At 36.1% G+C, this 12994-nt stretch overlaps 3 protein-coding genes across 7 annotated transcripts; 2 read left to right on the forward strand and 1 right to left on the reverse strand.

Moving 5' to 3' along the window:
* Positions 1-1221: 1221 nt before the first annotated feature.
* LOC110412616 (NAD(P)-linked oxidoreductase superfamily protein) lies at positions 1222-5879 on the forward strand. 3 transcript variants are annotated; one of them, XM_021423205.2, is made up of 9 exons: positions 1222-1624; positions 2712-2796; positions 2997-3113; positions 3803-3867; positions 3957-4045; positions 4162-4241; positions 4535-4646; positions 5086-5205; positions 5305-5422. In XM_021423205.2, exons 1-9 carry the CDS (start codon positions 1291-1293, stop codon positions 5305-5307), a joined length of 1005 nt encoding a protein of 334 aa, XP_021278880.1. In that variant the 5' UTR covers positions 1222-1290; the 3' UTR covers positions 5308-5422. The 3 variants fall into 3 exon arrangements, with proteins under 3 accessions (XP_021278880.1, XP_021278878.1, XP_021278876.1); XM_021423201.2 differs by having other exon boundaries at positions 1227-1624; positions 5298-5876; XM_021423203.2 differs by lacking the exon at positions 2997-3113 and having other exon boundaries at positions 1224-1624; positions 5298-5879.
* A 149-nt stretch (positions 5880-6028) lies between these two features.
* Positions 6029-9126, reverse strand: LOC110412615 (putative pentatricopeptide repeat-containing protein At3g23330). Its single transcript, XM_021423200.2, has one exon. It carries the CDS (start codon positions 8953-8955, stop codon positions 6031-6033), a length of 2925 nt encoding a protein of 974 aa, XP_021278875.1. The 5' UTR covers positions 8956-9126; the 3' UTR covers positions 6029-6030.
* Positions 9127-9740: 614 nt separating this feature from the next.
* LOC110411945 (uncharacterized) lies at positions 9741-12976 on the forward strand. 3 transcript variants are annotated; one of them, XM_021422319.1, is made up of 7 exons: positions 9741-9884; positions 10031-10110; positions 10600-10707; positions 10939-11012; positions 11098-11216; positions 12063-12146; positions 12417-12976. In XM_021422319.1, exons 2-7 carry the CDS (start codon positions 10104-10106, stop codon positions 12508-12510), a joined length of 486 nt encoding a protein of 161 aa, XP_021277994.1. In that variant the 5' UTR covers positions 9741-9884; positions 10031-10103; the 3' UTR covers positions 12511-12976. The 3 variants fall into 3 exon arrangements, with proteins under 3 accessions (XP_021277994.1, XP_021277992.1, XP_021277993.1); XM_021422317.2 differs by having other exon boundaries at positions 10600-10749; positions 12417-12974; XM_021422318.2 differs by having other exon boundaries at positions 9790-9808; positions 10600-10749; positions 12417-12974.
* Positions 12977-12994: the final 18 nt, after the last annotated feature.

A 12994-nucleotide genomic window follows, 5' to 3' on the forward strand; every position in this document is an offset into this window, starting at 1 on the left:
TAACTTTTAATAATAATTACTTAACATTAAAACTCTTTTTAATATTAAAACTCTTCTTAATATTATTCATTACATACCTTGAAGCTCTCTTAAGTAACCGTTACTTCTGATATTATGTATAAAACTTTCACAATTCATTCAAAAAACCCTTTCCCTAGAGCTAACATATTTTTCTTTAAAGTTTTTTTTAAATTATTTTTTAATTCTCTTTTATTCTATAATTTTTTTTTATTATCTTTCACTTACTACGACAGTTAATATTTTAAAAACTATTTCGATATTTCTCTTCCTCGTTTTCAGTGCATCATTTACTTGCCTTTTACAGCTAGCTTTATCTTTCTTGCTTTCCTCTCATCGACTTCCAGAAACTCTGAAAGTATGTTACCATCAAGAAATGGCGTTAGCTTCGGCCATGATGCACTTGCTCGGCCCTGGCTTGAAGTAGTCTCCTTATTCAGAAGCGATTTTCTCTTTGGGTTATCGTTAGTTTCTTCAATTTCAATAGCATAATACTCCATTTGTTTTTTTGTTTTCTCCTTATTCCATGAGGCAGAAGTCCAAATGAAGCAAGGAGCTTAAATACATATGCAGAACTTTCATTTGCCTTGCCTTGTTATTTCATTGTTACCTTAATGCCAAGACCAAGGGCTTCAACCTGGCTTGACCAAACCATCTAATAAGTTGATTGATTGGGAGAGAGGAACAAGGAACATATTATGAAATTTGTGGGCAATTAATACATGGAAAATATAGTGTCATAACACAAGGAAAATCAGTTTTAAGTCGTTCATTGATGACTGGGCCTTCACAGGAATGAGGAAGAAAGCTGAATGCTTTTTCCTTTTAGGTTTAAACATTCAATTTTGATTAATTATTTTTTTTGAAATACTGAATGTTTCAAGCGCGAAAGCGTTCAGTTGTGTTCTAAACGCGAAAGCTCGTTTCAAGGGTAAAAACACATAACAACGTTTCCAAACATAGTCCTAGAGATTTCAAGTAAAGAAACAACAAGAATATTCCAAGCACAAATATAAAAGCATAGTCTGTTACATAGGCGTGAATTTCACATCATTGAAATAATACTATTGGTGGCTGTCGTATTGAAAAAAAACCTTCAAAGAAAGTCATGATTATAAGAAAAATTTTATATTAATTTCATAAAAATAGAAAAAAAGGTATAATAGTCTTTTTACTCTTTTCAAATAAATAAATAAATAAATAAAACCCTTATCCGTGTGGTCTGGCAACAATTTTGCCAGTCTTTTTGAGTTTTAACTCCTTTTACCAGGAATGGCCTCATCTACTGTCTTCACCGGTCTCAACCTCTTCAAATCCAAAAAATCCACCAAACTGACCACTTCAACTCGGTTCTCTGACTCCAGACAACAACTCAGCCCCAACTCAGTGAAATGTTGCTCAACAACAACCACAGCAACAACGGAGGAGGATACTACTCGGCGAGTCACTCTGAAGAACGGGAACGATTCGCTCGACATATGTAGGGTCCTAAACGGAATGTGGCAGACCAGTGGAGGTTGGGGCAGAATCGACCGAGACGACGCCGTCGAAGCTATGCTACGCTACGCTGACGCCGGTCTCTCCACCTTCGACATGGCCGACCACTGTACATTCATCTTTTTTTTTTGGTTAACGTGGCATCTTTTTGTTGGTTGGTTTCATTAATTTTCGTGACCATACGACAAGATAGGCTGGTAACATCCACGTGTCAAATTATTTCACTTGGCACCTTCTTACGCCCCAAGTTTTATATTTGGTTTTACCGAAATGCCCTTATTGAAGGCTTTTTTTGGAGAAAAGAAATAAACTTTTTTATGTGAATTTTGTGAAAAAATGCAATATTGACATAAAAGGTTTAAAATTTTGGCGATTTCAGTTATTAACAAATCGGCCTATAAGGGTATTTTGGTAAACTTTGGAAAGGACAAAGGGGTAACTAAAAGCAATGCTCATATTATACAAAATTGAAAGTCAATCCTATCAATATCTGAAAAACATTTGGAATGGCAAAATTCTTACAGAGTTCTTTAACCAACCTCACATTGAATTCAGTTAAATGGGAAACAGAAACTGGCCATACTGCAATAAGAAAATCCAATTCAAACCAAATTCAGTGTGTCATTACTGAAGATAACAGAAGTAGCATAGTTAAGAATGGGAATGATTCATTGGAAATATGTAAGGTTGTGATTGGGTTGTGGCAGACAAGTGGGGGATGGGGTAGAATTGATCGAAACAATGCTGTCGATACTATGCTTCGATATGCTGATGCTGGACTTACCACATTTGATATGGCTGATATGTGTAATCCACTTATTGCCTTTTGCAAATCAATGTCTTACTTTGAAATGTCTGTGCGCCTGAGCTTGTGTATGTGTGCATGCGCATGCTTGTTGCTACATTTGTTGCACCTGCTCTGGTAAAGTAGGAAACTTTATAATGTGGAAATGATTGTTTGAGAAATTTAGGATACCCGAATTGCCAGGAGTAAAGTTGTTTGAATGAGTCCAGACAAGTTTAGTGGATTGAGGAACTATTCTTCTTTTAGTATTGGAAGTGAGTGGAAGGTCTTTATGCGAATTTTAATAATTGAAGTTTCTTGCATTTTTTTGCAGTTTATGTGAGGTGTCTTGGTCTTTTATTATGTGGGATTTATTTTTTTCTTTCATTATTGAGCTCCTTGGATTTTCCAGATGGACCTGCGGAAGATCTTTATGGCATCTTTATCGATAGAGTTCGTCGAGAGCGTCCAGCAGAGTACTTGGATAAGGTTAGAGGGTGAGTTATAGCCATATCAGATATCAATACATGTGTTCTTGTGGTAGATGTTGGTTGAGATTAGCTTTGTTTGCCGCTACGCTAGTTTACTGTATGTGCTAGTCTACTTCATAAGTTATTTAATAACCTTTAATTAAAGAATAAAGTTTGGGAAGAGTAATTTTTTTGCTTTTCCTTACCCTGTTTTATTATAAATTCAGTCTCACTAAATGGGTGCCTCCACCGGTAAAGATGACAAGCAGCTATGTCAGGGAGAGCATCAATGTTTCACGAAAGAGGATGGATGTGCCTTCCTTGGACATGCTTCAGTTTCACTGGTACTAATAAGTGGTGCAATCTGTCACACTTTCCGTCAACTTAGAGTAATAAGGCCTTTCATTAAAACTTGATACAATGATGCTATCTCAACTCTTAATTTCATGGAGAACCATACAGCTTTAGATAGGGAGTTAGAAGCTTCTAAAATCTTTCTGGTTTTTATTTGTTCTGATAAGGATTGACATTAGGGAAAAGCTCATTATACTTGTTACAGAATATATTCTAGAATTCATCAATGTTGTCTAAAAAGGAAGATAGAATTGGCTGAAAGTATTTGCTTAATTTACCTTAGTCTTGTTCCAAGTATATTCTCTCTTAGAGTACTATGTATTATGTTCTAGTATTATCATGTTTCATATAGCACTCACTTTTAAATTATGTTCATGAACCTTGAACATCAACAAATCCTCTGTTGATTCTTGAAGATTTTGTTTTTGTTTGATAAGGGAGCTATACAAAATAAGTCTACCTCATTAGCTTTATTTATTTTTTGCTCAAACCTCATTAGCTTTATGCTGGCAAGATGGGATTTTATGTGTTTCATTCATAGGTATCAGCTAGTTTTTACCATGATATTTAGTTTTTTTCATTTTCTCAATATGCAACCAGAAAGCTCTTCCATTATTTAATCACACTTACCTTGTTGAACTTCATATGCATATAATTTTCTGTATCCTATTTGAAACAGGTGGGATTATTCCAATCCTGGCTACCTTGATGCACTTAAACACCTTACTGATCTGAAAGAAGAAGGTTAGAATTCATTCTTTGTTATTTTAGCTTTGGTATTCAATATTTCACATTTCTTGATTTGATCAAACTACTTCACTGAGCATGTGCAGGGAAAATTAGAACAGTTGCTTTGACAAATTTTGATACAGAAAGGCTGCAAATAATCCTAGAGAATGGAATTCCTGTTGTTAGTAATCAGGTATATATTTATTTTTTTGGACAGGCAGTAATGGAGTCATTAATTTTATTGCTTTTCTTGGCTAATCTATATGGTCTGCGATGTTGCTGATGATATATCTGAGTGGTTTCCATCAGGTGCAACATTCAATTGTTGACATGCGCCCTCAGCAAAAAATGGCAGAGCTTTGTCAGCTTACAGGAGTCAAACTCATAACGTCTCTCTCTCTCTCTCTCTCTCTCTCTCTCCAAATTTTCCCACCACACACATCATCTCTGCTTTTAGCTCAGGCATTGCAGACAATGTTCTCAAAGTGATAGAACCAGCCAACCAGGATAGTTTTCTAATGACAAGTAGTGAATTTGAGGCCAAAATATATTCTCAGTCAATATGGCCTTCTTAGATGATGCCAAATTTCTTGCTCGTTCTGATTTTATATTCACTGATCCCTGTTAGATGACTAGGCATTGCTCTATCTTATTACTGAATTTGATGAGGGTTCAAATGCAGGTATGGAACAGTAATGGGTGGTCTATTATCTGAGAAGTTCCTTGACACCAACATAGCCATTCCCTTTGCTGGCCCTCTGTTAAATACCCCCTCTCTCCAGAAGTACAAAAGGGTACAAATTATTTTTCCTTTTTTCCCCTATTCTTCTTTTCTCTGTTCTGAAGATTGAATTTCTAAATCTTAAATTCAATGACATGTTACCTAATTGGAAATTGTTGAATGCTGTAAACCCATTTACAAATTAGGGATCTATCTAGAAACACCTAAAAAGTTGGGAATTTTGTGAAAACTGGAGAACAAATCCTTTAAATAGTTGGAGTTCTCACTTTATTACGTTGTGCAATAATATGAGGATGAAGCTAATTGTGAGAAGAAAATTTTTTTTAGGAAAGCATAGGTGTAAGTTGTCTTCTGTGTGTCATTTCTTGTCAAGATTTCATCTGGTTTGCAAACATAAATAAAATTATCTTGGTTGTAGTTTATCTCTTGTGAGGGTGAACATTTGATATTCTTTTGCCTTTTTCTTTTCTATTTTAATCTAAATGTGGCAGATGGTTGATGCTTGGGGAGGATGGAGTTTATTCCAAACTTTACTTAAGACTCTGAAAAAGGTAGCGTCTAAGCATGGAGTCTCAATCCCAACTGTTGCTGTTAAATATATACTAGATCAGGTAATTACATGGTTTCTTCTTTTTACTCTTTTCTTGTGAGTTGCGGTGACTTATGATGTATTCAAATATATGTTTGATGTACTGAATGTCAGCCAGCAGTAGCAGGATCAATGATAGGTGTCAGACTTGGTTTGTCGGAACATATCCTAGACTCGAATGCTATCTTTTCACTTGTTCTTGATGAGGAAGATGTCAACAGTATACAAGAAGTTTCAGAAAGAGGGAAAGATCTGCTTGGAGTGATTGGGGATTGTGGAGATGAGTACCGGCGTGCATGAGATTCACACTTAGTTGAGAGAGAGTTTTTAATTCAAACCTTCTTATGAAAACAGATTGTAGTATATCTACCGCATAAAGCAGTTTCCAGGTCAGACTTATTGGAACATGTAGAGAGCAGTTGCCGGGGTCCATCCATATGTAATCAAGTCAAATATTGCAGTTTTTGTCTCTGATTAAGTTCATCCTTTCATTACCAAAGTAAAAATCAGTTTGCAACTTTTACCGGTCTCTTGCTGCTGTCATCTGCTGTAATATGAATTCCACAGTTGTATGCATATCACTTCAATACATTATCTCTTGTCATGAAGAAATTCTATTCAGCCCTCATGTAAATCTCAACTTCAAAGCTTTTGGTGTGTTTCAATGAGGAATTTGTATTACATTTTATGAAATTAAAGTTACATTCCAATACAATTCTGCCATACTATTCAATGAATGAGTAGTGTTATTTGTGCACTGATCACGAGACCAAGAAGATGCCTATATATATATATATATATGTATATAAGAATGTACATTTACAGTTGTATATTTCATTGATAGCTGCTACCATGAATCTCGACAACTGCATCTTCCATCTCTGAAGTGGTGAAAAGTGAAAGTGTCCTTGACAACCAATTCTCGATCTACAAAGGTTGACACGAACTTGCATGCTGAATGACAAGTACCACACATCCTAACACTCTTAATCACTCTTATAGGCATTCCATGGGGTAATGATATGAGCCCCAATGCAATGGCCTTCATCTCAGTATGAGCAAGACCCACACCATCATATTCTTCCTCTTCTGCATCATGCAGCAAATGGTTTCTATCTGCTACATATCCCAGCTCCTCCATCTCTCTTCCTAGTTCCGCTATTTTGTCAGAGACTTTTTCAGTTGGATTTTGGTCTGAGACAAATTCATATATTTTGTTTTGCACTTCTATCCAGCTAGAAGTTGGCCCTATTCTTTTAGTTTTAACTTCAGTCTTCGATGCATCTTTCCACTTACCAAACATCACCAGGACCTTCTCAAGCAGTAGCCTTGCAAAGCAGTCACTTGAATCTAGTTTTAATAGCTTCTCTAAAGCAAATTTTGCCACCTCCATATTTCCAATAATTCGGGCAGATGAAAGAAGAGTTCTCCAAATCATTGTGCCTACTTTTTCCGGAACAATCTCATTGATAAAGTTCTCAGCTTCTTCTAGCATTCCAGCTCGTGCAAAAGCTTCAACAATGCAGGAATAATGCTCTTCTGATGGCTCAACTCCATAAACCACTTCCATGGACATTAACAAACTATGTGCCTCATCGACCCGACCCATTTGGGCGCAAGCCTTCAAGACTGATTTTAAAGTAATTCGGTCCACTGATTTATTCCTTCTTCTCATTTCATTAAACAAGGCCAGAGCTTCGGATGGATGGCCATGCTCCACTTTTGCAGAGATGATGGATGTCCAAGACAGAGAACTCTTCTCTGGAATCAACTCAAAGACCAAATCTGCCTCTGCAATTTGTCCACATCCAGAATACATCTGAATGAGACCACTGCCACTTGTAGGATGTGAGAGAAGACCCCTTTTGGTCATGTAAGCCTGAGCTTGCATCCCCATTTGCAAAAGCACTGGGCTGGTACAGGAGCTGAAAATATCACAAACAGAGATTGGCTCAATGCACCCAGAGCACGATTGAATCCTCCTGAGAAGTTTGTGAATCGTTTCATGGTCATTTGCCCTGAGGCAGGCCTGTATCAATAAATTCCACGATATCTCAGCATCCAAAATCAAGGAACATAGCTTGAGTGCTTGTTGGTGATCTGATAATTCTGAATAGAGATTAATAAGCATATTAACAACAGAAGCATTTGATCCATAACAAGTTTTAAGTATCTTTCCATGTAATTCTTTTCCCTTCCTAAGATCACCTAAAGCCATACTAGCTAGAATAACAGAAGTAAAGGTGAACTCATTTGCTTCAATACCATTAAACTGCATTTTTTGGAAACACTCTAGTGCTTTGACAAACCAACCGTTCCAAGAAAGTCCGGAAATCAAAGCTGAGAACGTTGCAGTGCCAGGGCTTTCTACTCTTTCATAAACCATTAAAGCAGCCACTGGCATCCCACACTTGGAATACATATCAATCAATGAGCTTATAACATATGGATCAGAGTCTACAGCAAGTTTCTTGGCCAGGGAGTGGAATAGTTTCCCAGTATCAAGATTTGATAACATAGAGCACCATTTTAGCATGCTTGCAATAATAAACCCATTAGATTCTCCTCTTTCTAAGCCAACATACAACTTTAGAGGAACTTGTTTGCAGTGATCTGAGCTCTCGTGCTCAATGCACTCAATATACATATCCAAAAGTGAGCACATTGCATAGTTATTTAACGCTAAACCTGTCCTAACTATATATCCATGAACCTGCTTACCATAATCCATGTCATGTAAACTAGAAATTGCCTTGAGAATACTTGTTATGGTGAAATCATCACAATAACAAACTTCATCCATCAAAAGTCTAAAACTCCTAAGAGCTTCAAGGTAATGAAAACTATGTACATAACCCATAATTAATGTGTTCCAAGAAACCAAATCTTTCTCATGCATCTGATCAAAAACTCGTCTGAATCCCTTCCAATTCTTACATTTTGCATAAAAATCCATCAAACTATTGTCCAGAAACAAACAACCCCCTCTCCCAAAACCTTTCTTAACCATTAAACCATGAATTTGAATTCCCATGTTCAAGTCGTCCAAATTGGAACATGCCTTCATAACCATTGAAAACACAAAAGCATCCAACTCAATTCCCTCAAAAACCATATTTAAGAAGACATTCAACCCTTCTTTTCCAAATCCATTTTTCACATAGGCACTTAACATTGAACTCCAAGCAACCAAACCAGGCTTCTCAATCCCATCAAAAATCAAAACAGCATCTTCCAATACCGCACAACTTGAATACATATTCACCAAAGAATTCTCTAAAAACCCATCAAGAAAAGCTTCTCCTTTCTTCAAAACTTGGCCATGAACTCCTTTTCCAAACCCCAATTCTCGTATTTCGCCACAACTTCTCAACACAACCGCGTAAACATACGAGTCAGGACGCACCGTTTCATCACCAGATAACATCTCTTTAAACAATGCCAAGGCTTCCTTAGTAGGACCATGTTTGGCATAGCCTGACATGAGGATAGTCCAAGAAATCAGAGTTCTTTCAGGCATTGAATCAAAGAGGTCACGCGCTTCTTGCATGAAACCTGCATTTATATAAAGCCGAAGGTAGAGATTGAAGTAAAAAAGGGTTGGCTTTGGATTAGCATGAGGTTTAAGCAAATGGGTTGGTTTTAGCTGTTTTAAATTGTGATTAATAATGATATTACACTGAGAAAAATGGGTTGTTTTGGGAGTTTGGTTTTTAAGAAAAAATGGAGGGAAAGATGGGATAACGGAGGAGCATTTCAGCAGGGATTGCATGGGGATTTTTCTGTGGTAGTTAGAATAGTTTTCGTAGGTTTTAGTAAGTCACAGATCGCTGCCAATACAAATTCAGGCAAAGTTTTATTGGGGTTTTGGCAGTGACGTTGTGAGAAAGCTGAGGACCAAGAGTGTTGAAGCAATAAGCCAGGCAAGGAGCCCTGCATTGGTGGTCCATCATCCATTCCATTCCATGGATAAGGGATTGACATATTAAGGTGTAATTTTCGTTTTCATTTTTGAACTCGAAATGACAGAAATATTATTTCCTTTTTTTTAAAGTTATTTTTGTCAATGTTTGCATATTTAATAATTTTGCATCAAAAAAATTTACAGAAAATTCAATTTTTAAATTTTGAAGAATTCATCTTCTTTAAAGTTCAAACATTAAACCATCAAACTGACTTCAATTATATGTAGATTAGAACAGTTCCAACTAGTTAATGTTTTTGTTTTATATATATATATATTATCACTTACTTTTTATTTTCAAATAACAAAAACAAGTATAAGCTTTAAGTGAATTATGGTCTAAATTTGTAGTAAACAATTATTTACTGATCCTTAATTTAATGAATATTTAATTATTTTTTATAAAATACAAAACTTTCAAGTATTTACCCGAAAACAAAGTTCAATTGAGACTTGTTTGGCAGATTTATATTTTTGGCTCAGTTTTTTTTTTTTTTTCATTTTTGTGGTTTTGAGGTGTACTGGCTTGATGGGAGGTTTTCTAAAGAAAAGTCCAACCAAACAGGTTATAAAAAAAAAATAGAAACAGTGTCCCTATAATTTTCCCCTTATTTACCTTGCTGTTAGTGCTCTCTCTTTCTCGGTCTCTCAAAAGTCTCAAGTAAGCCACTTTTTTCCGTGGAAATCTAAGAAACCCATTTGCCTCTACTGATTCATTACTCAAAATATTCTTCCGGGTATATGTCTCTTGACCTGTTCAACAAGATGCCAACATTGGAAGCCATTTTTGCATCTATCAGGCGCTAGCTTTGTTGTTTCAAATGTTTGAGACCACTTCTTCTAAAATTTTTGTTGATTTTCTTCTGATCTTTTTATTTCACAGGTTTTAACTGACTCTTGGAAATAATTGGATATTGAGTTTTTTGGGTGGTCGGAAAGTTAACTGGAAAGCGACGATGGATGGTATGTAAAGGCTTTGCTGTGTTAGTTTTTGCATTTACGCTGAAAATGTTGTTGATTTGTGGTTTCTAAAGATAAAAGGAACTAACTTCTGCTTGGGATTTTACTGGAAGGCGTGAAAGATTTTTCATTTTTGTCAAATGCTAAAGCATGACTGAAGACAGTTCTACCCTTTAACATTCTCCTTATAAAACTTGGCTTTTATCAGCACACAATTTGTATAAGTGCACCAATCAACTGCCCTTAGCAGTTGAAACATGTATCCATGGTGATAGTTACTTGTTTAACATAAACATGCATACACACGTCTATGCTAAGATAATAGAAAATTCTGCTTGTTTAGTTCGATGTAGATTAAGTTTGTGATATTTTACTTATCCAATACAATTTTGAATTCCTTATTCATTTTGCTAGCTGACAGTACTTGGTATCTTTTCAAACTTATGACTGATTAATATCAATGAGTTTGTTGTTTTCTGTTGTGCATTTCAGTCGATTCACAACCAACTATGGAGGAAACTATATTGGTTGGCGATGATCTAATGATGGGGCTACCATCTCCTGTCATCCCACAAGAAATTGCATCTCATGTGCTTCAAGGTGTTGATTTATGTGATGGGATTTTACGCAATTTATTCTTGTGTAAGTCCTGTGTTTTTACTTGAGAATCTTATATAAACTATGTATGGTATTGTTGGCTGATGTTATATATAGATTCTTATCGGTGACATGATTGATCATCTTCTCAATTATGCCAAATGATATATCAAATTCTTTTTTATGCATTTTGTGTATAGCCGTACATTAATTTATTGTGGCTTTATGCTGTAGGCCTGCAGATTAATGATATAGAGCCATTCTGTCAAGATGAGCTTGCATTATATCGACAATGTGCTGAAAAGAGAGTAAGATGTCTAAAGGCTTTTTTGAATGCTTGACTCAGGACTAAAAATTAGTTTTCACCAATTTGTTTGCAAATCTGGGTTCCAGGACAAGGAACTAAGGCAACGGCTTCAAGATAGTGAGAGAAAGTTGGGATTGTCAATGCCTTTAGATCAGGCAAAGGAAAGAGCTGGTCAGGTTGAATCGGAAGTCACGTCATTAGAGAGGTAATTGGTCAGAAGTGATGATTTTCTTTGGGTAATGAAGATCGACTTATATAATGCTATTCCCTTAAATTTTGTTGTAGTTATACATGGAATTTCATCCATGCAAGTGATGTGCTGTAGAAGCTGTTCTATGTTTGTGTTTTTCCTCCTTGGCATCTATCAAGTGTGTAGATGTACAAAGAAGGGCATCTTCAGTCATGAAGTCCTTGATGTTATATTTTTGCAAGAATCCCTCTATCTTTATTCCACGAGCCCTGAAGCATTGTCTTTTGTGCCCTTGTTGCTTGGTTGTATCTAGTCATGTGAAATTGAATGATGATGCATTACTTGGGTGCTGCCTCTTATGTTACTGGGTTGTATCTTTATATGTGTTTGTGTAGCATAAAATGTTCAGTTCCAACAATCTCAAGCCTGTTTTCCATTAGCTTCTGTCAAGATTCTTGAGCACTAAATTGCTTTCAATATTATTAACACTTTGAGTGGAAGTCACAAACAACCTTCCTTTATTGATGTTTTGCTACTAGCTCTGTGAAAATAAAAGATCCAAGTACAACTCTTTGAAGTACCTTACCAATATTTTTGGTTTCATGAATATTGTTCTGCAATTGCAGCATCTTGTATGAAAATCAAACTTAGAAGAACAAAGAAAAGGCAGGGAAAGTACAGCTCATTCCTGTAGAAAAAACCTTTATGTCGCTAGTCAGAACTTAAAAGAGTTAGTTTACCTTTTTCCATTATAATCCTTTTCGTATTTCCCTTTAACCAACTGTAGTATTTTACCTTAGTGTCATATAGAATAATTTGACCATTTCTGTAGTTAATTTATGTTTTACATCTCCATTGCAGGCGCTTGATTCTGGCCAGTGGAATTGAAGGCATTGAAGGATTTCGTCAGAGATGGAGCCTGCATGGACGCCTTACAGATACCAAGTAATGTTTTTGATATATGAAAATCCTTGTTTTATTTTCACAATTTATATTTATTAGTAGAATCTCTGTTTTGCTGTATCTATTTTTCTTCTTCACGTTGTGGGTTTCTTCTTGTAATTAGCGAAAGATATGTTCTCTAGCTTTAATTGCAGAGATCCATTAGTCAGCATTAAAACCTGAAAGAATGTCTTCACTGAACGCCCACCCCCGTCATTTCCCCTTTCTTTTTCTCTATTTCCCTCCAGTAAGTCTTACATTGAGTTTGTGCAGGGGAAGGCTGGAGTCTTTAAAGCTGGGAATGGAGAACAGAAAAGAGGATGAACCAAGCAAAAGTCCTACTAGGAAAAGATGGTTCTTTTGGTAATATAGGTGTTGCATCTGTATGGTGCTTCAAATTAGCATACATCAACAGCTTATAACAAGAAGATACACCCAGCAGTCAAGCTGTGGTAATTATGCAATGAGGATTGATTCTTGATTCTCGACTCTCAACCCTGCTTCAAGGTTGCAGATCAAGGTCAAACATGTTGTACTGCCTTATGAGACTAGAAAATTGTGATGGGGATGAGTTTTTTGGTCCAGGCTGCAAACTTCATCGAACATCTGATGCTTATCTCTAAACCATGGGGACAGTTGGTCTACGTTCTACCTTGGTTATTCCACAAAAAATGTCCTTTGTAACAAGTGCTGATTAGACAGAAAAACGCAAGACGTCAATACGGGAATTGTTTTTTTTCTTTTGGTTCTCGTATGTTTTTTAGTTCAATTAACGAGCACATCAGCATTCATCCAGGAAAGAGAATTTTGATAGTTATGCCACACTTATTAACAATATACCATATCAATAT

Source organism: Theobroma umbraticum, unplaced genomic scaffold (assembly GCF_002168275.2).
Source record: "Theobroma umbraticum cultivar Fairchild unplaced genomic scaffold, ASM216827v3 scaffold_95.0, whole genome shotgun sequence".
Taxonomy (NCBI): Eukaryota; Viridiplantae; Streptophyta; class Magnoliopsida; order Malvales; family Malvaceae; genus Theobroma; species Theobroma umbraticum.